The sequence below is a fragment of the Oncorhynchus gorbuscha genome, linkage group LG11 (genome assembly GCF_021184085.1).
Source record: "Oncorhynchus gorbuscha isolate QuinsamMale2020 ecotype Even-year linkage group LG11, OgorEven_v1.0, whole genome shotgun sequence".
Taxonomy (NCBI): domain Eukaryota; kingdom Metazoa; phylum Chordata; class Actinopteri; order Salmoniformes; family Salmonidae; genus Oncorhynchus; species Oncorhynchus gorbuscha.
In genome coordinates this window covers 77,419,376-77,441,270 of record NC_060183.1, presented here as the reverse complement: position 1 = coordinate 77,441,270, position 21,895 = coordinate 77,419,376, and the positions used below count along the sequence as shown (strand labels likewise).

The 21,895-nt window shown below is 43.5% G+C and overlaps 1 protein-coding gene across 3 annotated transcripts in view; it reads right to left on the bottom strand.

Moving 5' to 3' along the window:
• Positions 1 to 21,895, bottom strand: part of tln1 (talin 1) — a 155,854-nt gene that overhangs the window by 20,223 nt on the left and 113,736 nt on the right. For 2 of the 3 annotated variants that reach the window (XM_046290564.1, XM_046290565.1), the window contains 11 exons: positions 20,118 to 20,219; positions 19,028 to 19,198; positions 18,187 to 18,435; positions 17,662 to 17,781; positions 17,124 to 17,270; positions 16,497 to 16,663; positions 15,581 to 15,764; positions 11,714 to 11,839; positions 3,510 to 3,626; positions 2,865 to 3,050; positions 2,342 to 2,449 (listed from right to left, as the gene is read on the bottom strand). In XM_046290564.1, the coding sequence (XP_046146520.1) occupies positions 2,342 to 2,449; positions 2,865 to 3,050; positions 3,510 to 3,626; positions 11,714 to 11,839; positions 15,581 to 15,764; positions 16,497 to 16,663; positions 17,124 to 17,270; positions 17,662 to 17,781; positions 18,187 to 18,435; positions 19,028 to 19,198; positions 20,118 to 20,219 (1,677 nt within the window). Of the gene's footprint in view, positions 1 to 2,341; positions 2,450 to 2,864; positions 3,051 to 3,509; positions 3,627 to 11,713; positions 11,840 to 14,487; positions 14,578 to 15,580; positions 15,765 to 16,496; positions 16,664 to 17,123; positions 17,271 to 17,661; positions 17,782 to 18,186; positions 18,436 to 19,027; positions 19,199 to 20,117; positions 20,220 to 21,895 lie in introns of those variants that run through there. The other variant, XM_046290566.1, reaches the window with a different exon arrangement.

Sequence of the window (21,895 nt, the reverse complement as noted above, 5' to 3'; positions counted from 1 at the left end):
ATGTAGCTCCACACTCGTGCAGTCAATCACATAGCCTTACTAATACTCACCGGCTACATCATCACAGTCAACAGTGAGACCCAGAACATTCACAGGAAATTGGGGGGAGGGTGGAGAGGAAATTCATCAGGACCTTTCGGTTACATTTTAATAGACATTTAATTTCACGGTGGAGAAAGTATAAGAAAATACCAGGTGAGAAAATGTGCATGGAAATGGTTCGTAATGTGATATAATCTTAATATCGTTTGATTTTCATGTAAATCTATAGTAATGAACAACTTAATCATGGCAGAATTCTATCTTGAGATCTGTACATGTGACAAAAATGTTTCTGAAATCTCCCATTGACATCAATGCATGATTTATGTGAAAGTCTGAGTCAGTCAACGTCCAAGTAAGCACACAGATTTCAAGTTACGATTTGTCCCTTTTGATTTCTCTTTTTGCAACCAAACAAGCAATTCAACAGCTCCCAAATATAGTTCCAATATCCCTGCACCCTGAGGAAGTCCCTTGCTGATTAGTTCCTGAGTGGAATCCAAGAGCTCTAGTGGTCACCATGTTAACCGATATCCCTTCCTTCTACACACCATCTCTATAATAGACATGACTGTGGCTTAACACCTTGCGCTCCCCGCCCACCAATTAGACCCGTCTTAGACAGGGGGTGTTGAGGAGGAAAAAGGACGTTGACATTATATGTGACCTCTGACATTGGGAGTGGGGACAGGGCAATGGGTTGGTTTTAATGATAGATAAGGCTTTTTATGTCCCATGGCAGCAGATATGTCATAAATCACATGGTAAATTAATCTCTTTGTGTGGTGGTGGGGGGAGGGGGGAGGGTTTGGTGGTTGTGTGTCTTGGCAATACCTCTTGGGACAATATTGACATGCTTTGCTCAGTTATGGGGGCAGAGGGGCAGGTCTAGTATTTTGGGAGCTATAGGAATTGCTGTTTGAAATGGTCTCATCCAGAGCCCTCTGAAAGATGTGGGGTGAAGGAACAGAGGGAGGGGGTGAAGGGAGGGAGATCATTTATTTTTATTTTAACCTTTATTTAACTAGGCAGGTCAGTTAAGAACAAAGTCTTATTTATAATGACGACCGGCCAAACCAAGACGACACTGGGCCAATTGTGCTATGGGACTCACAGTCACAGCCAGTTGTGATACAGTCTGGATTCGAACCAGTGTGTCTGTAGTAACGCCTCATGCACTGCAGTGCCTTAGACCGCTGCGCCACTCGGGAGGAGGGGGATGTGGGGTGAAGGTTGGGAGAGGGTGTGTGGGGTGGAGGGGGATATGGGGTATATGGGAGGTGTTGGTCTTGAGATGAACTCCCATGTAAGAATATACCCTCCCTAGTCCCCACAACCCTGACAGCAGTGGTGGTCACCACTACCTCTGGTCTTGGACATCTACTGGGTGTGGAGTCTGTTGTTCCAGCTCAGCACTAACGCACCTGATTCAACTAATCATGATTCAGTGATTCATGTTGTTCCAGCTCAGCACTAACGCACCTGATTCAACTAATCATGATTCAGTGATTCATGTTGTTCCAGCTCAGCACTAACGCACCCGAATCAACTAATCATGATTCAGTGATTCATGTTGTTCCAGCTCAGCACTAACGCACCCGAATCAACTAATCATGATTCAGTGATTCATGTTGTTCCAGCTCAGCACTAATGCACCTGATTCAACTAATCATGATTCAGTGATTCATGTTGTTCCAGCTCAGCACTAACGCACCCGATTCAACTAATCATGATTCAGTGATTCATGTTGTTCCAGCTCAGCACTAACGCACCCGATTCAACTAATCATGATTCAGTGATTCATGTTGTTCCAGCTCAGCACTAACGCACCCGATTCAACTAATCATGATTCAGTGATTCATGTTGTTCCAGCTCAGCACTAACGCACCCGATTCAACTAATCATGATTCAGTGATTCATGTTGTTCCAGCTCAGCACTAATGCACCTGATTCAACTAATCATGATTCAGTGATTCATGTTGTTCCAGCTCAGCACTAACGCACCTGATTCAACTAATCATGATTCAGTGATTCATGTTGTTCCAGCTCAGCACTAACGCACCTGATTCAACTAATCATGATTCAGTGATTCATGTTGTTCCAGCTCAGCACTAACGCACCTGATTCAACTAATCATGATTCAGTGATTCATGTTGTTCCAGCTCAGCACTAATGCACCTGATTCAACGCCTATACATCAAACCATCCCCCGCAAACAAATCAGCACTTTGACAAACAGCGTCCATTCCTTACCGCTTAAATAAAATACTATTCAAATAAGAAATACATGTAATCTTACCACTAGCACATGCTCCAGCAGTCCCAGGTAGCCCAAGGCACACTCGTTGCCATAGCGCAGGGCCCGGTTTTGAACTTCCTTGCTGACCTCTGGGTGGTAGGCGGCTTGCTGTGGAGACCACACAGACACACACATTAGTATGGGACATGTATGACTGGTGCACGAATAGATAACATTGGCTTTTTCTTTGCTGTATTCATAAATATTCACTTCGATAATTACAAAAAGGTATTAGAGAGCTCGTCATTCCAACTGGCATGCTAGCTGCTCCCATAGACTTCAAGTCATTGCGCTAATGCTAGTTATCAATGGCTCCAGAAACCACCTTCAACTTCCGTCAAACAGAGATATACAAATGGTATCCATGAGTTCATCGGACTCTGGGTAAGTAGAAAAAAATGCCTTAATTGCCAAAATCTTGAAGTATCCCTTTAAGGTTGTCGAGGGCGATTAGCTCCAAGGAGTTAGAGAAGATAAAGGTTATCTGAAGGTTATCTAAGGGTCGTCTTGACTCCTTTCTGACCTTGCACGAGTGCAGCATGTCGGCGATGGCCCTCCTGCTCAGGTTGGCCGTAGCGATTACGTCCTCCTGGCGACACGAGTTCCCAGCAGCCACTGCTTTGGCTGTTGCCTGGGTGATGCCTTTGGTCATGCGGATGAAATCTTCTGGAGTGGACGTCTTGGGGGGAGGATCGCCATTGCTGAACACCTGAGAGAGAACAAAACAGTAACTATTTACTTAGCCTGTTGGTAGCTATAATAGTTGACTTTTTGTTATAATAGGACATTATATAAAAGGCCCATACGTGTATATAGGATTATAATATGTAATATCTTTCTTCAAAATAGTTTTTCAACTTAACAATATAACTTACTGTGATGATAAATACACTATTGTGTATTTGATGTACAGAACTTTCGAATACGGTATTACAGCATTGTATGACGTGTGTATGATGAGTGATTAGGTTAAATTTACAACTCAAACTAGACAAATGTGTCTTCTATTCTCAAATTAAAGCTGGTTGATTTTGAGTTGAAACTTCTGCTGTCCAGTGACACTTCAAGACAACTGTCCTCTGGTGTGACAGCATATAAATAGAATGACAGAACAGTCACTTGAATGGGAATTGTAGTTATTCTATTTCTGTGTGCCAGTGCCACTCACAGCTAGTTCCTGTTTGATGTGTTCAATGGTGGCCTCCAGTCCCCGTGTGCCCTTGGTGGCCTCGTCCTCCACTGCCTTCACGGTCTTCAGGAGTGACGTCACGTTGGTCACCATCACCTGGGGGGACAAGGGGACAGACATACAGTAGAGATGTTATTACTATGTGAAAGAGTTGGGGGACAGACATAGGGGGACTGGTGTATTCTCAGTCAGGTATGGTAGAGAGAAGGGAACTGGTGTATTCTCAGTCAGGTATGGTAGAGAGAAGGGAACTGGTGTATTCTCAGTCAGGTATGGTAGAGAGAAGGGAACTGGTGCATTCTCAGGTATGGTAGAGAGAAGGGGACTGGTGTATTCTCAGTCAGGTATGGTACAGAGAAGGGGACTGGTGTATTCTCAGTCAGGTATGGTACAGAGAAGGGGACTGGTGTATTCTCAGTCAGGTATGGTAGAGAGAAGGGAACTGGTGTATTCTCAGGTATGGTAGAGAGAAGGGAACTGGTGTATTCTCAGTCAGGTATGGTAGAGAGAAGGGAACTGGTGTATTCTCAGTCAGGTATGGTAGAGAGAGGGAACTGGTGTATTCTCAGTCAGGTATGGTAGAGAGAAGGGAACTGGTGTATTCTCAGTCAGGTATGGTAGAGAGAAGGGAACTGGTGTATTCTCAGTCAGGTATGGTAGAGAGAAGGGAACTGGTGCATTCTCAGGTATGGTAGAGAGAAGGGGACTGGTGTATTCTCAGTCAGGTATGGTACAGAGAAGGGGACTGGTGTATTCTCAGTCAGGTATGGTACAGAGAAGGGGACTGGTGTATTCTCAGTCAGGTATGGTAGAGAGAAGGGAACTGGTGTATTCTCAGGTATGGTAGAGAGAAGGGAACTGGTGTATTCTCAGTCAGGTATGGTAGAGAGAAGGGAACTGGTGTATTCTCAGTCAGGTATGGTAGAGAGAAGGGAACTGGTGTATTCTCAGTCAGGTATGGTAGAGAGAAGGGAACTGGTGTATTCTCAGTCAGGTATGGTAGAGAGAAGGGAACTGGTGTATTCTCAGTCAGGTATGGTAGAGAGAAGGGAACTGGTGCATTCTCAGGTATGGTAGAGAGAAGGGGACTGGTGTATTCTCAGTCAGGTATGGTACAGAGAAGGGGACTGGTGTATTCTCAGTCAGGTATGGTAGAGAGAAGGGAACTGGTGTATTCTCAGTCAGGTATGGTAGAGAGAAGGGAACTGGTGAGAGAGAGAGAGAGACTGAGAAAGAGAGAGAGAGAGAGACTGAGAAAGAGAGAGACTGAGAAAGAGAGAGACTGAGAAAGAGAGAGAGAGAGAGAGAGACTGAGAAAGAGAGAGAGAGAGAGAGAGACTGAGAAAGAGAGAGAGAGAGAGAGAGACTGAGAAAGAGAGAGAGACACAGAGAGAGAGAGAGAGACTGAGAAAGAGAGAGAGACACAGAGAGAGACTGAGAGAGAGAGAGAGAGACTGAGAAAGAGAGAGAGACAGAGAGAGAGAGAGAGAGAGATTGAGAGAGAGAGACACAGAGAGAGAGAGAGAGAGAGAGAGAGAAAGAGAGAGACACAGAGAGAGAGAGAGAGAGAGAGAAGAGAGAGAGAGAGAGAGAGAGAGAGAGAGAGAGAGAGAGAGAGAGAGAGAGAGAGAGAGAGAGAGAGAGAGAGAGAGAGAGAGAGAGAGAGAGACTGGGAAGAGAGAGAGACTGAAAGAGAGAGAGAGAGAGAGACTGGGAAGGGAAGAGACTGGGAAGGGAGAGACTGGGAAAGAGAGAGAGAGATTGGGAAGAGAGAGACTGAGAAGAGAGAGAGAGAAGAGAGAGAGAGAGAGATTGGGAAGAGAGAGAGAGACTGAGAAGAGAGAGAGAAAGGGAGAAACTACTGTGACTTTGTTTCCATTTAAAGCACTGTATAAAACCCATGTATTATTATCATGAAGAGAAAATGGAGTGGAGGGACAGGGGAGAGTTCTAAGGTTGCCAGGGAGGCTGACCACACACACACACACTTCTCCCAGCGAGTGGCGATGTTCTGTCAGACTGCCACAGTGTGATAGCCTTGCCCTATGCTCCATTCCGGGTCAGCAGGGGGAGGAGGGGGAGATTAGTGCAGAGTTACACCCTCAGCTGTCAACAGACACTTCAGTTCTGAATAAGATGATTTATGACTGAAGGACTTAAAGAAGGGATAAAGTACAGGGTGTGGTTGAGGTCAGTGTTTTGGCTATAAAGTACCTTAGGAAAACTTTACTGACAGCTGTGTGTGTGTGTGTGTGTGTGTGTGTGTGTGTGTGTGTGTGTGTGTGTGTGTGTGTGTGTGTGTGTGTGTGTGTGTGTGTGTGTGTGTGTGTGTGTGTGTGTGTGATACCTGCCCTCCTCACCCCGACTCATATAAAAGTACTACACTGAACAAAAATATAAACAAAACATGAAAAATGAGACCAACACTTTACATGAGCTGAAATAAAAGACTGCTGAAATGTTCCACACGCTCAAAAAAGCGTATCTCTCTCAGATGTTGTGCACAAATTTGTTTACATCCCTGTGAGTGAGCATTTCTCCTTGTGGCATATCAAGAAGCTGATGAAACAGCATGATCATTACACAGGTGCAACTTGTGCTGGGTACAATAAAAGGCCACTTTAAAATGTGCAGTTTTGTCACAATGCCACAGATGTCATTTCTCTATCATAAGCTGCCTCCAACATTGTTCTAGAGAATTTGGGGGTGCTGAAGAGTATTGCTGTCTGTATTAAAGCCCTTTTGCGGGGAAAAATGTATTCTGATTGGCTGGGCCTGGCTCCCAAGTGGGTAGGCCTATGCCTTCCCAGGCGCCCCTGCCCAATCATGTGTAAGCCATTGATAAGGGCAACAAATTTATTTTTTCAATTTACTGGTTTCCTTATATGAACTGTAACTCAGTAAAATCTCTGAAATTGTTGCATGCTGTGTTTATATTTTTGTTCTATATATAAAGTACCAGTCAAAAGTTTGGACACACCTATTTATTCAAGGGTTTTTCATTAAAAAAAATGATTTTCTACATAGTAGAATAATAGACATCCAAACTATGAAATAACACACGGAATCATGTAGTAACCAAAAAAAAGTGTTAAACAAATCAAAATAAATATAATATTTGAGATTCTTCAAATAGCCACCCTTTACCTTGATGACAGCTTTGCACACTCTTGGCATTCTCTCAACCAGCCTCATGAGGAGTACACCACATCAGTCACTAGCTTCATCAATAAGTGCATCGATGACATTGTGCCCACAGTGACAGTACGTACATACCCCAACCAGAAGCCATGAATTACAGGCAACATCCGCAATGAGCTAAAGGGTAGAGCTGCCGCTCTCAAGGAGCGGGACTCAAACCCGGGAGCTTATAAGAATTCCCGCTATTCCCTCTGAAGAACCATTAAAAAGGCAAAGCGTCAATACAGGACTAAGATTGAATCGTATAACACCCACTCCGACGCTCATCAGATGTGGCAGGGCTTGCAAACTATTACAGACTACAAACGGGAAGCACAGCCGCGAGCTGCCCAGTGACATGACCCTACCAGATGAGCTTAATTACTTTATGCTCGCTTTGAGGCAAGTAACACTGAAGCATGCATGAGAGCACAATTGTTCTGGACGACTGTGTGATCACACTCTCCGTAGCCAATGTGAGTAAGACCTTTAAACAGGTCAACATTCACAAGGCCGCGGGGCCAGACGGATTACCAGGACGTGTACTCAGAGCATGCGCTGACCAACTGGCAAGTGTCTTCACTGACATTTTCAATCTGTCTGTAATACCAAATAAAATACCAAACATGTTTCAAACAGACCATAGTCCCCCTACCTTGACTTTGTTGTCCTTAAGCCATTTTGCCACAACTTTGGAAGTATGCTTGGGGTCATTGTCCATTTGGAAGACCCATTTGCAACCAAGCTTTAACCTCCTGACTGATGTCTTGAGATGTTGCTTCAATATATCCACATAATTTTCCTCCCTCATGATGCCATCTATTTCGTGAAGTGCACCAGTCTCTCCTGCAGCAAAGCACCCCACAACATGATGCTGCCACCCCCGTGCTTCACGGTTGGGATGGTGTTCTTCGGCTTGCAAGCCTTTGATACAGTGAATGATAAGTGAAATAATTTGTCTGTCAACAATTGTTGGAAAAATTACTTGTGTCATGCAAAAATTAGATGTCCTAACCAACTTGCCAAAACTAGTCTGTTAACAAGAAATTTGTGAAGTGGTTGAAAAACGAGTTTTAATGACACCAACCTGTGTATGTAAACTTCTGACTTCAACTGTATGTACAGTCGTGGCAAAAAGTTTTGAGAATGACAAATATGAATTTCCACAAAGTCTGCTGCTTCAGTGTCTTTAGATATTTTTGTCAGATGTTACTATGGAATACTGAAGTATAATTACAAGCATTTCATAAGTGTCAAAGGCTTTTATTGACGTTGATGCATTGTCAATATTTGCAGTGTTGACCCTTCTTTTTCAAGACCTCTGCAATCCGCCGTGGCATGCTGTCAATTAACTTCTGGGCCACATCTGACTGATGGAAGCCCATTCTTGCATAATCAATGCTTGGAGTTTGTCAGAATTTGTGGGGTTTTGTTTGTCCACCCGCCTCTTGAGGATTGATTACAAGTTCTCAATGGGATTAAGGTCTGGGGAGTTTCATGGCCATGGACCCAAAATATCGATGTTTTGTTCCCCGAGCCACTTAGTTATCACATTTTCCTTATGGCAAGGTGCTCCATCATGCTGGATAAGGCATTGTTCGTCACCAAACTGTTCCTGGATGGTTGGGAGAAGTTGCTCTCGGAGGATGTGTTTGTACCATTCTTTATTCATGGCTGTGTTCGTAGGCAAAATTGTGAGTGAGCCCACTCCCTTGGCTGAGAAGCAACCACACACATGAATGGTCTCAGGATGCTTTACTGTTGGCATGACCTTGGACTGATGGTAGCGCTCACCTGCTTTCTCCGGACAAGCTTTTTTCCGGATGCCCCAAACAAAAGGGGATTCATCAGAGAAAAGGACTTTACCCCAGTCCTCAGCAGTCCAATCCCTGTACCTTTTGTAGAATATCAGTCAGTCCCTGATGTTTTTCCTGGAGAGAAGTGGCTTCTTTGCTACCCTTCTTGACACCAGGCCATCCTCCAAAAGTCTTTGCCTAACTGTGATTGCAGTTGCACTCACACCTGCCTGCTGCCATTCCCGAGCAAGCTCTGTACTGGTGGTTCCCCGATCCCGCAGCTGAATCAACTTTAGGAGACGGTCCTGGTGCTTGCTGGACTTTCTTGGGCGCCCTGAAGCCTTCTTCACAACAACTGAACTGCTCTCCTTGAAGTTCTTGATGATCTGATAAATGGTTGATTTAGGTGCAATCTCCTGGCAGCAATATCCTTGCCTGTGAAGCCCTTTTTGTGCAAAGCAATGATGACGGCACGTGTTTCCTTGCAGGTAACCATGTTTGACAGAGGAAGAACAATGATTCCAAGCACCACCCTCCCTTTGAAGCTTCCAGTCTGTTATTCAAACTCAATCAGCATGACAGAGTGATCTCCAGCCTTGTCCTCATCAACACTCACACCTGTGTTAACAAGAGAATCACTGACATGATTTCAGCTGGTCCTTTTGAGGCAGGGCTGAAATGTAGTGGAGATGTTTTTGGGGGATTCAGTTCATTTGCATGGCAAAGAGGGACTTTGCAATTAATTGCAATTCATCTGATCATTCTTCATAACATTCTGGAGTATATGCTTGTCATCACTTGTCATCTCCCGTCTGGATTACTGCAACTCGCTGTTGGCTGGGCTCCCTGCCTGTGCCATTAAACCCCTACAACTCATCCAGAACGCCGCAGCCCGTCTAGTGTTCAACCTTCCCAAGTTCTCTCACGTCACCCCACTCCTCCGCTCTCTCCACTGGCTTCCAGTTGAAGCTCGCATCCGCTACAAGACCATGGTGCTTGCCTATGGAGCTGTGAGGGGAACGGCACCTCAGTACCTCCAGGCTCTGATCAGGCCCTACACCCAAATAAGGGCACTGCGTTCATCCACCTCTGGCCTGCTCGCCTCCTACCACTGAGGAAGTACAGTTCCCGCTCAGCCCAGTCAAAACTGTTCGCTGCTCTGGCTCCCCAATGGTGGAACAAACTCCCTCACGACGCCAGGACAGCGGAGTCAATCACCACCTTCCGGAGACACCTGAAACCCCATCTCTTTAAGGAATACTTAGGATAGGATAAAGTAATCCTTCTCACCCCCCCTTAAAATATTTAGATGCACTATTGTAAAGTGGCTGTTCCACTGGATGTCATAAGGTGAATGCACCAATTTGTAAGTCGCTCTGGATAAGAGCGTCTGCTAAATGACTTAAATGTAAATGTAAATATGCAAATTTCCATCATACAAACTGAGGCAGCAGACTTTGTGAAAATTAATATTTGTGTCATTCTCAAAACTTTTGACCACGACTGTATGTATGTATTTTACCTTTATTTAACTAGGCAAATCAGTTAAGAACAAATTCTTATTTTCAATGACGGCCTAGGAACAGTGGGTTAACTGCCTGTTCAGGGGCAGAACGACAGATTTGTACCTTGTCAGCTCGGGGATTTGAACTTGCAACCTTCCGGTTACTAGTCCAACGCTTTAAGCACTAGGCTACCCTGCCGTATGTATGTATGTGAGTGTGTGTGTGTGTGTGTGTGTGTGTGTGTGTGTGTGTGTGTGTGTGTGTGTGTGTGTGTGTGTGTGTGTGTGTGTGTGTGTGTGTGTGTGTGTGTGTGTTCAAACGTTTGTGGTCACTTAGAAATGTCAATTTTTGTCCATTAAAATAACATCAAATTTAGTGACATCACAGCCTTAGCAGCAGTCCTCAACTGGCAACTTCATTAATTAATACCCACAAAACACCAGCCTCAACATCAATAGTGAAGAGGCAACTCCGGGATACTGGCCATCTAGGCAGAGTTGCAGAGAAAACGCCATATCTCAGACCTACCCCCCCCCCCCCCCCCCCCCAAAAAAAAAAAAAAGATTAAGATAGACAAAAGAACAGACACTGGACAGAGGACCTCTGCCTAGAAGGACAGCATCCCGGAGACGCCTCTTCGCTGTTGATGTTGAGACTGGTGTTTTGCGGGTACTATTTAATGACGCTGCCAGTTGAGGACTTGGTTAGAAGTCTGTTACTCAAACTAGACACTATAATGTACTTGTCCTCTTGCTCAGTTGTGCACCAGGGCCTCCCACTCCTCTTTCTATTCTGGTTAGAGCCAGTTTGTGCTTTTCTGTGAAGGGGGTAGCACACAGCGTTGTACCAGATGAATTTCTCGCATGAAATAGCCTTCATTTCACAGAACAAGAATAGATGACTTTCAGAAGAAAGTTCTTTGTTTCTGGCCATTTTGAGCCTGTAATCAAACTCACAAATGCTGATGCTCCAGATACTCAACTAGTCTAAAGAAGGCCAGTTTTATTGCTTCTTTAATCAGAACAACAGTTTTCGGCTGTGCTAATATAATTGCAAAAGGGTTTTCTAATGATCAATTAGCCTTTTAAAATGATAAACTTAGATTAGCTAACACAATGTGCCATTGGAACACAGGAGTGATGGTTGCTGATAATGGCCCTCTGTACACCTATGTAGATATTCCATAATATATATATATTTTTTTAAATCTGCCATTTCCAGCTACAATAGTCATTTACAACATTAACAATGTCTACACTGTATTTCTGATCAATTTGATGTTATTTGAATGGACACAATGTTCTTTTCTTTCAAAAACAAGGACATTTCTTAGTGACCCCAAACTTTTGAACAGTAGTGTATATATAAATAAATAAATAAATATAAAAGTGCAATTAATTTACTGGATATAAGAGGGAGACTGGTGTTAGAGACCCAACACGTGTTAGTGACATCACAGCCTTAGCAGCAGTCCAGAGCTACAGAGAAACTGGGGACTGTTTCATAAATATATTTGAAAGTATTTTTCCAGTTTTATTGAAAGGGATAGAGAGAAATGAAGACGAGACAGAAAGCTGGAACATAGTGTGAAGACCGGAACATGTCAGGATTCGATCCCACGCAGGCAAAGGATGGCATATGTGCCGAGGGCAGCAGGCTTATCCCCTGGATCAACCTCAGGCCCAGAAGAGGACTATTTTACCTTGGCAGAGTTCTTCAGCTGCAGCATGGCAGGGTCGTCGTGAGGCTTGCCTGCAGCGGCCTTGGTAGCGCTGATGAGGTCACTCAAAGCCTTGGCAACGTCTTTGACAGCGTTGATCAGGACCACCTATAGAGGGCCCACCAGAGAAGGAAATAAGTGACTGGAGGTTTACAATGGTAAAACAATGACATCTACTGGCTGGTAACCAACACACACACACACACACACACACACACACACACAGTGGGAACGTCCTCGTGAAGTATGATGGAATGGGATGGTAAGAGACTCACAGGTAATAGAGAATCTGACCAAAAACCTCAGTGTCTCATCGTACCAATAACAGTGTCTCATCGTACCAATAACAGTGTCTCATCGTACCAATAACAGTGTCTCATCGTACCAATAACAGTGTCTCATCGTACCAATAACAGTGTCTCATCGTACCAATAACAGTGTCTCATCGTACCAATAACAGTGTCTCATCGTACCAATAAGTGTCTCATCGTACCAATAACAGTGTCTATTCATACCAATAACAGTGTCTATTCATACCAATAACAGTGTCTATTCATACCAATAACAGTGTCTATTCATACCAATAACAGTGTCTATTCATACCAATAACAGTGTCTCATCGTACCAATAACAGTGTCTCATCGTACCAATAACAGTGTCTATTCATACCAATAACAGTGTCTCATCGTACCAATAACAGTGTCTATTCATACCAATAACAGTGTCTAACCATACCAATAACAGTGTCTCATTGTACCAATAACAGTGTCTAACCATACCAATAACAGTGTCTATTCATACCAATAACAGTGTCTCATCGTACCAATAACAGTGTCTAACCATACCAATAACAGTGTCTCATCGTACCAATAACAGTGTCTAACCATACCAATAACAGTGTCTATTCATACCAATAACAGTGTCTCATCGTACCAATAACAGTGTCTAACCATACCAATAACAGTGTCTCATCGTACCAATAACAGTGTCTAACCATACCAATAACAGGTATTCATACCAATAACAGTGTCTCATCGTACCAATAACAGTGTCTAACCATACCAATAACAGTGTCTCATTGTACCAATAACAGTGTCTAACCATACCAATAACAGGTATTCATACCAATAACAGTGTCTCATCGTACCAATAACAGTGTCTAACCATACCAATAACAGGTATTCATACCAATAACAGTGTCTCATCATACCAATAACAGTGTCTAACCATACCAATAACAGTGTCTCATCGTACCAATAACAGTGTCTATTCATACCAATAACAGTGTCTCATCATACCAATAACAGTGTCTAACCATACCAATAACAGTGTCTATTCATACCAATAACAGTGTCTATTCATACCAATAACAGTGTCTCATCGTACCAATAACAGGTATTCATACCAATAACAGACCTGATGAGACAGCAGATAAAAAGCAGTTAGGTTTTGGATGATTATAGTCATAAAGGTGGGACCATTAGACTCGACAATGTATTGAAAGAACTCAGTAGTCATTCTTCCTAGATTTTCACTTTCCATTTCTGACATTGTAAATCAAAAGTACTCCAGACAAAGTAGTAATTACTGGGAATAAGCAGGTTGAACAAAAACAGCCTGTTGTTCAAATTAGTGCATTCACCAATGCATTGTGGGGCATGATTAGCAATAGGATGGTTAGGGAGGAGCCAAGCAGAGTGGGGAGCAGCAGCTAGAAGAAAATGGAATACCATTGGACAGATTGGAAAATGGACCAATCAATGAGCCAAATCGAACCCATCAAATATGAGACAATCAAACCCAATCGAAACGAATCTGTACAAAGTGAGGGTGGCTAGTTTGTCAGAGCCCGGCAGCAAATAAACATTAGAAACGTTAAAAAACGTTTCAAATCAACCCGTATGCTGTAAGTATGAGAGATGAGAACACACCCTTGAAAACAATCAGAATGAATAAAGACCACACAAATGCCTTTTGGGGGGGGGGTTGTCTGACGAGCCGACCTTGTAAACAGGAAGCTCGGAAATGCTGATGCTTTTGGAAACTTTAATGCACATCGGTGGTTTCTTAAGGCTATTTGTGCTTAAGCATAGAAACCATGTCAGCAATTCAGTAGAGAACCCTTAATAAATTACATTAACTGAAGATTGAACATCCACCACAGTTAAAAACTCAATATGTCTGTAGCAGGTTTGAGGCATGTGGTGGCTAATGTAGCTATTGAAGGGAGGGGCATGGAGAGTAGTATTATCAACTCAAAACATCTTGCTACACTTGGTTTCTCCTGTAGCTCTCTTAACTCTAGTCATGAAGAATTACTGTATCTGCAGGCTTTTAATACAGCCCTGAAGATTATGATTGGTTGATTATTTAAATCTTGGCCCGTATCCACAAAGTCTCTCAGTGTAAGAGTGCTGATCTAGGATCGGTTTTTCCTCATAATAAATACGATTTTATGGACAGATGGGACCTGATCCTAGATCATAATAAATAAGATTTTATGGACAGATTCTAGATCAGCACTCCACCTCTGAGACACTTTGTGGATACAGGCCCAGGTGTGTTCAAAATGGGCTGGAATAAAACCCTGAACACCCAGTAACTTTCCAGGACCGAAGTTGGATAACAGAATGAATGGACCTCAGTGGGTCACCCAGTGTGTCTTTGTTCATCCTAATCTCAACCACAGACTGAAGTCTTTATAGTCTGTGGTAGTGTATACACTATAACTGATGGCCACTCCAAAGAGCACAGACAAATGACATTTTGAGTCAGTTCATATTCAGACAAAAGGGAAGAGTACCCACATTTGTACAGAGATCTGTCCCATGCGAAGAAAAAAGAGCCTTTTGAAGTGAAGAGAGGAAGAGTGAAGAGAAGAAGGCAAGCACAGAGAGAGAGAGAGCACTCGATTAAACACTAGTATAAGAAACATCGCAAGGTCCTACTACTGCTACTACAAAACAACTACTTACTACTACTAGTACTACAAAACAACTACTTACTACTACTAGTACTACAAAACAACTACTTACTACTACTAGTACTACAAAACAACCACTTACTACTACTAGTACTACAAAACAACCACTTACTACTACTAGTACTACAAAACAACCACTTACTACTACTAGTACTACAAAACAACCACTTACTACTACTACAAAACAACCACTTACTACTACTACAAAACAACCACTTACTACTACTACAAAACAACCACTTACTACTACTACAAAACAACCACTTACTACTACTACAAAACAACTACTAGTAGTACAAAACAACTACTTACTACTACTAGTACTACAAAACAACTACTTACTACTACTAGTACTACAAAACAACTACTGCTACTATAAAATGACTACTTACTACTGCTACTACAAAACCACTACTTACTACTACAAAACTACTTACTACTGCTACTATAAAACAACTACTTACTACTACTACTACAAAACAACTACTTACTACTACAAAACAACTACTTACTACTACTACTACTACTACTACTACTACTACTACTACTACTACTACTACTACTACTACTACTACTACTACAAAATTACTACTTACTATAAAACTAGCCGATTATTACTACTACTCACATATCTGCTTTGACAAAAGTCGATAGACCCAGATATTGGCTTTTGAAATGAAAAAGGTCAAAGTTTCAAAGCAAGAATAGTGTAGGGAAATGCCTTCTTTTGAATCAATGTTTTAACTCCAATGTGAGAGTCTCCTTTTTTAAGTGACACTAACATGAACTAGAGATAATACTGGCACCCTGAATAAACATGTCAGTGCTTTTTGGATGGGAACAATATGGGGACGAACATGTCGTACCTGTGTCTCGGGGTCCTCTGCGCCCAGGCTGGCGGCGCCCAGTTTTACCACGTCGGCCAGTTTGGTGATGGTGATGACGGAGGACTGGGCAGCCTGGGCCAGTCTCTCCTGGCTGGCCCCGGCACCAGAGACCAGCAGCTTGGTGTCCTCCACCAGCGCCTTGGCTGTCTTTAGGATGTGCTCTCTGGGAGGGGCACCATGAGACATATGCATTCACAGTTATTTATGTAATATCAATCACTGTTTATGTGCAGTGATGTGCATGATAGGTGTGGGACGACACCAGTATCACCATACACTCCTTAGTAATGTGGCAAGGAAACAAAACACGAAGCGGATGTAACTTCTTTAGGAAAACAGTCCTGACGTTGGAAACAAACATCATTGTGTTGTCATCCTGAGTCACATGTATTTATTTTCCAAGCTATAACACACAATATTTTACATACTGCAGGTTTTTAAAGGACCAAAAGAGCTGGATCTGCTTCATGTAAAAAAAAAAAAATGATATGGAATAAATATTGTGATGCTGGTATCGTCCCGGCCCCAGAGTTTAAGAGTTAATACTGTGTTCTGGATAACGATGACGTGTTCTATGGGTGAGTACGCAAATAACTGACACAAAGTTCTATCAAATATTGTATAAAATAAGTATCTACTTTCTACTCTGTATATTCACACATATAATGAAAAGACAGACCTTTAAAAATTACGATTAACCCCCCTTTACCCTCCAAAGCCCAACAGTTAATAACCCCAGCATCAAATATTACACCAGGCTACCATAGTTAATAACCCCAGCAGCAAATATTACACCAGACTACCATAGTTAATAACCGCAGCATCAAATATTACACCAGGCTACCATAGTTAATAACCCCAGCATCAAATATTACACCAGACTACTGGACAGTACCTGTGGTCGGCGAAGGTTTCCGAGTTCTCACGGTTGAGCGTGCCGGCGGTGGCGAACATGATGGTGGTGTCCAGGTCGGCGATGATGCCCGACACGGTACTGGCTGCTGTGATGCAGGCCTGGGTGCCACGGTTACCAGCCTGAAGGGCCGCCAGCACGTGAGACACCTGACAGAGAGAAGAGATGCTATGAATATGGTGTCATCATATGGCTGCATCAACCAAGGTTTAATGTCTGCAACTCTGACATGGTCCAACTGGGATTTATTAAAGATCCAGAACCAAACAGACAACATTTCAATCCCAGGAACCAGTCTATTTCAAAATTTGTCCTGACAAGGTCACAATGTAACGTTGTTGAAGGCATCACCAGTCAAAACAGACAGTTACCAAGGCTTCCTTTGGGTTCTCAAGGGCTACAACGGTCTCTCCTATGTTAACTCAAATTCACATTCAAATAACTTCATTGTTCCTGAGAGGGAAATTCTTATCTGGAGGGGTTTATAAAACATAAAACACAGTAGGCTTAAATAACAAACAGAGGACAGGACAAATATAAAATGTTTTAAAAAACAGGGGCTAGCTGCATGTCGGTAGGAAGAAATACAGATAGGTCATTATGGCTCACCTTCTCGGAGACCTTGCGTGCGCTGTCGATCAGCTCCTTCTTGGTGAAGGAGTCGTTGGGACTACACTGTAGCGCGCCGGCCTTAGTCACCAGCCCAGTACAGTTGAAGCCGAGCTCCCCAACCTGCTTCTTGATGTGAGAACCAATCTGGACAAGGACAGAGGATTTGGGACTCTTTAGAAAGCCCTTTTTCAGTGCAGTATCATTCAGTACTGTACTTTTGAAAAATAAAAAAAAGGGTCATTAAGCAGACCCTCTTATCCAACTGGCGAGACGACCACATATAAGTCACTACAAGTAAAACACTTTCCTCCATAAAGCATCAGCTAAACCAGTGCTCTTGTTTTTGTACATAGAACTACATATTGAATCTCCTTCTGTTTCCCCAAGCCAAGGACTGGGAGGAGAATTATCATGCCTTTAAAACGGCATTTTTTTCACTGCATTATCACACTGGCATTGAGAATATGTATTCGTTTCTACTTGGTCAAACATATCAGTCACATGAATATAATACATATGAATTGTCATCAGATACCTCGTCGTTCTCTGCAGTGATGGCAGCGTATTTGGCCTCGGTGGCTAGCTCTCCAAACTCATTAGTAAGCTCGCTGGCCAGACCTCCCAAGTCATCTGGGTTGGTGTTGGACTTAGTCACCTGAAAACAAGACACAGCCTTTTATCTAATGATCTTTCATTATATGTTTTCCTGAGGGAAGAGAATGTCCTGTATGGAAAACAAGATTTCTCTACCAGACATATAACCCTGACACGACCATCATTCCACAGGAAGTGTATGTAATTCATGGTTTCATGATGACATCCAACTACTACAACCACCACAGTTCTACACACAAACTTACTACCCCCCCACATAACCACTCACCCACATCATACTACTACAACCCCCGCAGGTCTACACACAAACTTACTACCCCCCCCACATAACCACTCATCAACAGCCAACTACTACAACCCCCGCAGTTCTACACACAAACTTACTACCCCCCCACAACCACTCACCCACATACAAACTCACAACTCCCCCTCCACCCTTCCTCACCATCTCCTGCACGGTGACGGCGATGGCTTTGGCAGTCTTCACCATGGTAGTCTGGTAATCCACAAAGGAGCCATCGGGCTCGCCGGCAGGGCTCTCCTCCATCTTGTTGATGGCGGCGGTGATGGAGTCCACCATGCCGCCCAGGGCGCCCGCAGCGCTGGCCGTCTCCGACAGGGTGGCGCCTAAGTCGTCTACCGCCTCCTTCATCATCTGGACAGACTCCTCCAGAGCCTCCTGGGTGTGGGCCGCCTGGACAGACAGACACAGACAGAGAGAGACAAGATCAGTGGACGGTCGTACGCATCAAACCATAGCTGGGCCGCTGGTAGATACATTTCTATTGAGTGTTAGTTACCATGTCGTGTTTTCGACTCAGTGCCACTTACATTAGGAATAGACCTAGAGCGTACCTCGCTATGTCACGGCATTAAAAACCATAATACTGCAATTAACACTGATGATATGGATGCTGCCCTGCTGTCCCTGGTTAGACCGGAGTTAAATGTAAGGATATGTCATTTAGAAGACGCTTTAATCCAAAGCGACTCATAGTCATGCGTGCATCCATTTTTTTTATTTTTTACATACGGGTGGTCCCAGGAATCGAACCCACTATCCTGCCGTGGAAAGCTCCATGCTCTACCAACTGAGCTACAGAGGACCACATAACACATGACGTCAAATATTTTCAAATGCATTAAAGCCGGAATAGATGGTTTTCCATGAGTGTCATATAGCAGACCTCCGGCCTCCTTGGCCATGTAGAGCATCTGCAGGGCTGACTCGTACAGTATAGTATAGCATATAGTATAGTAAAATACAGTTTTGTGAGAAAGCAGACCTTGGGGTTTCCTCCGGCCTCCTTGGCCGTGTAGAGCATCTGCAGGGCTGACTCTGTCAGTGTCTTGGTCTGATCCAACACTGCCATCTGCTGTTGGCTGCTCTGAATCTTACTGGCCGTGCCGATGGCTGCCATGATGAGGGGCTCGAAATAGCTCACCATCTGAGACACCTGAAGAGGGGAGAGAGAGAGAGAGACAGAGAGACAGAGCGAGACAGAGCGAGCGAGAGAGAGACAGAGAGAGCGACAGAGACAGAGACAGAGACAGAGAGAGCGACAGAGACAGAGAGAGACAGAGAGAGCGACAGAGACAGAGAGAGACAGAGACCGAGACCGAGACAGAGAGAGCGACAGAGACAGAGAGAGACAGAGAGAGCGACAGAGACAGAGAGAGACAGAGACAGAGAGAGACAGAGAGAGAGAGAGAGAGAGAGACAGAGAGAGAGACAGAGAGAGAGACAGAGAGAGAGACAGAGAGAGAGACAGAGAGAGAGACAGAGAGAGAGACAGAGAGAGAGACAGAGACAGAGAGAGAGACAGAGAGAGAGACAGAGAGACAGAAACAGGGACAGAGAGACAGAGAGACAGAGAGACAGAGACAGAGACAGAGAGAGAGACAGAGAGAGAGACAGAGAGACAGAAACAGGGACAGAGAGAGAGACAGAGACAGAGAGACAGAGAGACAGAGAGACAGAGATACAGAGAGAGAGAGAGACAGAGAGAGAGAGGACCAAATTGTTGAGATATGTTCTATTTTATCACATTGCTGTATGTTTTTGTCAGACTCCAGCCAGCTGCATAAAGTAAAGTAGTTACAAATTCACTAGATACAACGGTATAAATACAACCTTTGAAGGCTTTTAATGATAGAAAAAAAGCTTAGCACGTTGGGAGACTAAATATGTAATTTCCTAAATTTCCTTAATATTAGTGTTGCTTTCCTTAATACTAAATATGTAATTTCCTTAATTTCCTTAATATTAGTGTTGCTTTCCTTAATACTAAATATGTAATTTCCTATTAGACTGTAAGGTATAAAGCCAGACAGATGTGGATAATGTAAATAGGCCAAGAGGATGGAGTCTCTTACCTTGTGTCCCAGATGGGAAGCCTCAGAGCGAGCTGCGATGGCCACCGGCTCTATCAGATTGCTGATCTCCTGGACCGAAGCTGCCAGCTGCTCATGCAGAGCCTGAAACACACACACACACACCATGGTAGAAGCAAATACACAAACACAGATGTACTGGAAAAAGCTACATATGGTATAGTATATTATAAATCGGGTGGTTCGAGCCCTGAATGCTGATTGGCTGACAGCAGTGGTATATCAGACTGTATACCACACCTCCCCGGGCCTTATTGCTTAATGGTATAGTATGGTATGTCATAGTATACTATAGTACGGTATGGTATAGTGTAGTATGGTATGGTATAGTATGGTATAGTGTAGTATGGTATGGTATAGTATGGTATAGTGTAGTATAGCACAGTATGGTATAGTGTGGTACGGTATAGCATAGTATAGTATGGGATAGTATGGTATAGTATGGTATAGAATGGTATGGTATAGTATGGTACAGTATAGTACAGTATAGTGTAGTATAGTATGGTACGGTATAGTACAGTATAGTCTAGTACAGTATGCTATAGTATGGTATATTAAGGTAGAGTACAGTATGGAATGGTATAGTATAGTATGGTATAGTATGGGATAGCATGGTATAGTATGAGATAGTATAGCATGGTATAGTATAGTATGGAATGGTACGGTATAGTATAGTGTAGTATGGTATTGTATAGTTTAGTATGGTATAGTACAGTATGCTATAGTATGGTAGAGTACAGTATAGTATGGAATGGTATAGTATAGTGTAGTATGGTATAGTTTAGTCATGTACACATCTACAGTGCCTTTGGAAAGTATTCAGAGCCCTTTCCACATTTTGTCAGGTTACAGCCTTACTCTAAAATGTATTACATAGTCGTCGTCCCCCATCAATCGACACACAATACCGCATAATGACAAAGCAAAGGCAGGTTTTTAGAAATTTTGGCAAATCCATAAAAAATTACAACATTAAATATGACATTTACATAAGTATTCAGACCCTTTACTCACTACCTTGTTAAAGCACCTTTGGCAGCGATTACAGCCTCAAGTCTTCTTGGGTATGACGCTACAAGCTTGGCACACCTGTATTTGGAGAGTTTCTCCCATTCTTCTCTGCAGATCCTCTCAAGCTCTGTCAGGTTGGATGGGGAGTGTCGCTGCACAGCTATTTTCAGCTCTCTCCAGAGATGTTCGATCGGGTTTAAGTCCGGGCTCTGGCTGAGCCACTCAAGGACATTAAGAGACTTGTCCCAAAGCCATTGCTGGGTTGTCTTGGCTGTGTGCTTAGGGTCGTTGTCCTGTTGGAAGGTGAACATTCACCCCAGTCTGAGGTCTTGAGCGCTCTGGAGCAGGTTTTCATCAAGGAACTCTCTGTACTTTGCTCTGTTCATCTTTGCCTGACTAGTCTCCCAGTCCCTGCCACTGAAAAACATCCCCACAGCATGAAGCTGCCACCACCATGCTTCACCGTAAGGATGGTGCCAGGTTTCCTCCAGATGTGAAATTTGGCATTCAGGCCAAAGATGGTCTGAGAGTCTTTAGGTGCTTTTTTGGAAAACTCCAAGCTGGCTGCCATGTGCCTTTTACCAAGGAGTGGTTACCATCTAGCCACTCCGCCATAAAGGCCTGATTGGTGGAGTGCTGCAGAGATGGTTCTCCCATCTCCACAGAAGAAGTCTAGAGCTCTGTCAGCATGACCATCGGGATCTTGGTCACCTCCCTGACCAAGTCCTTTCTCCACCGATTGCTCAGTT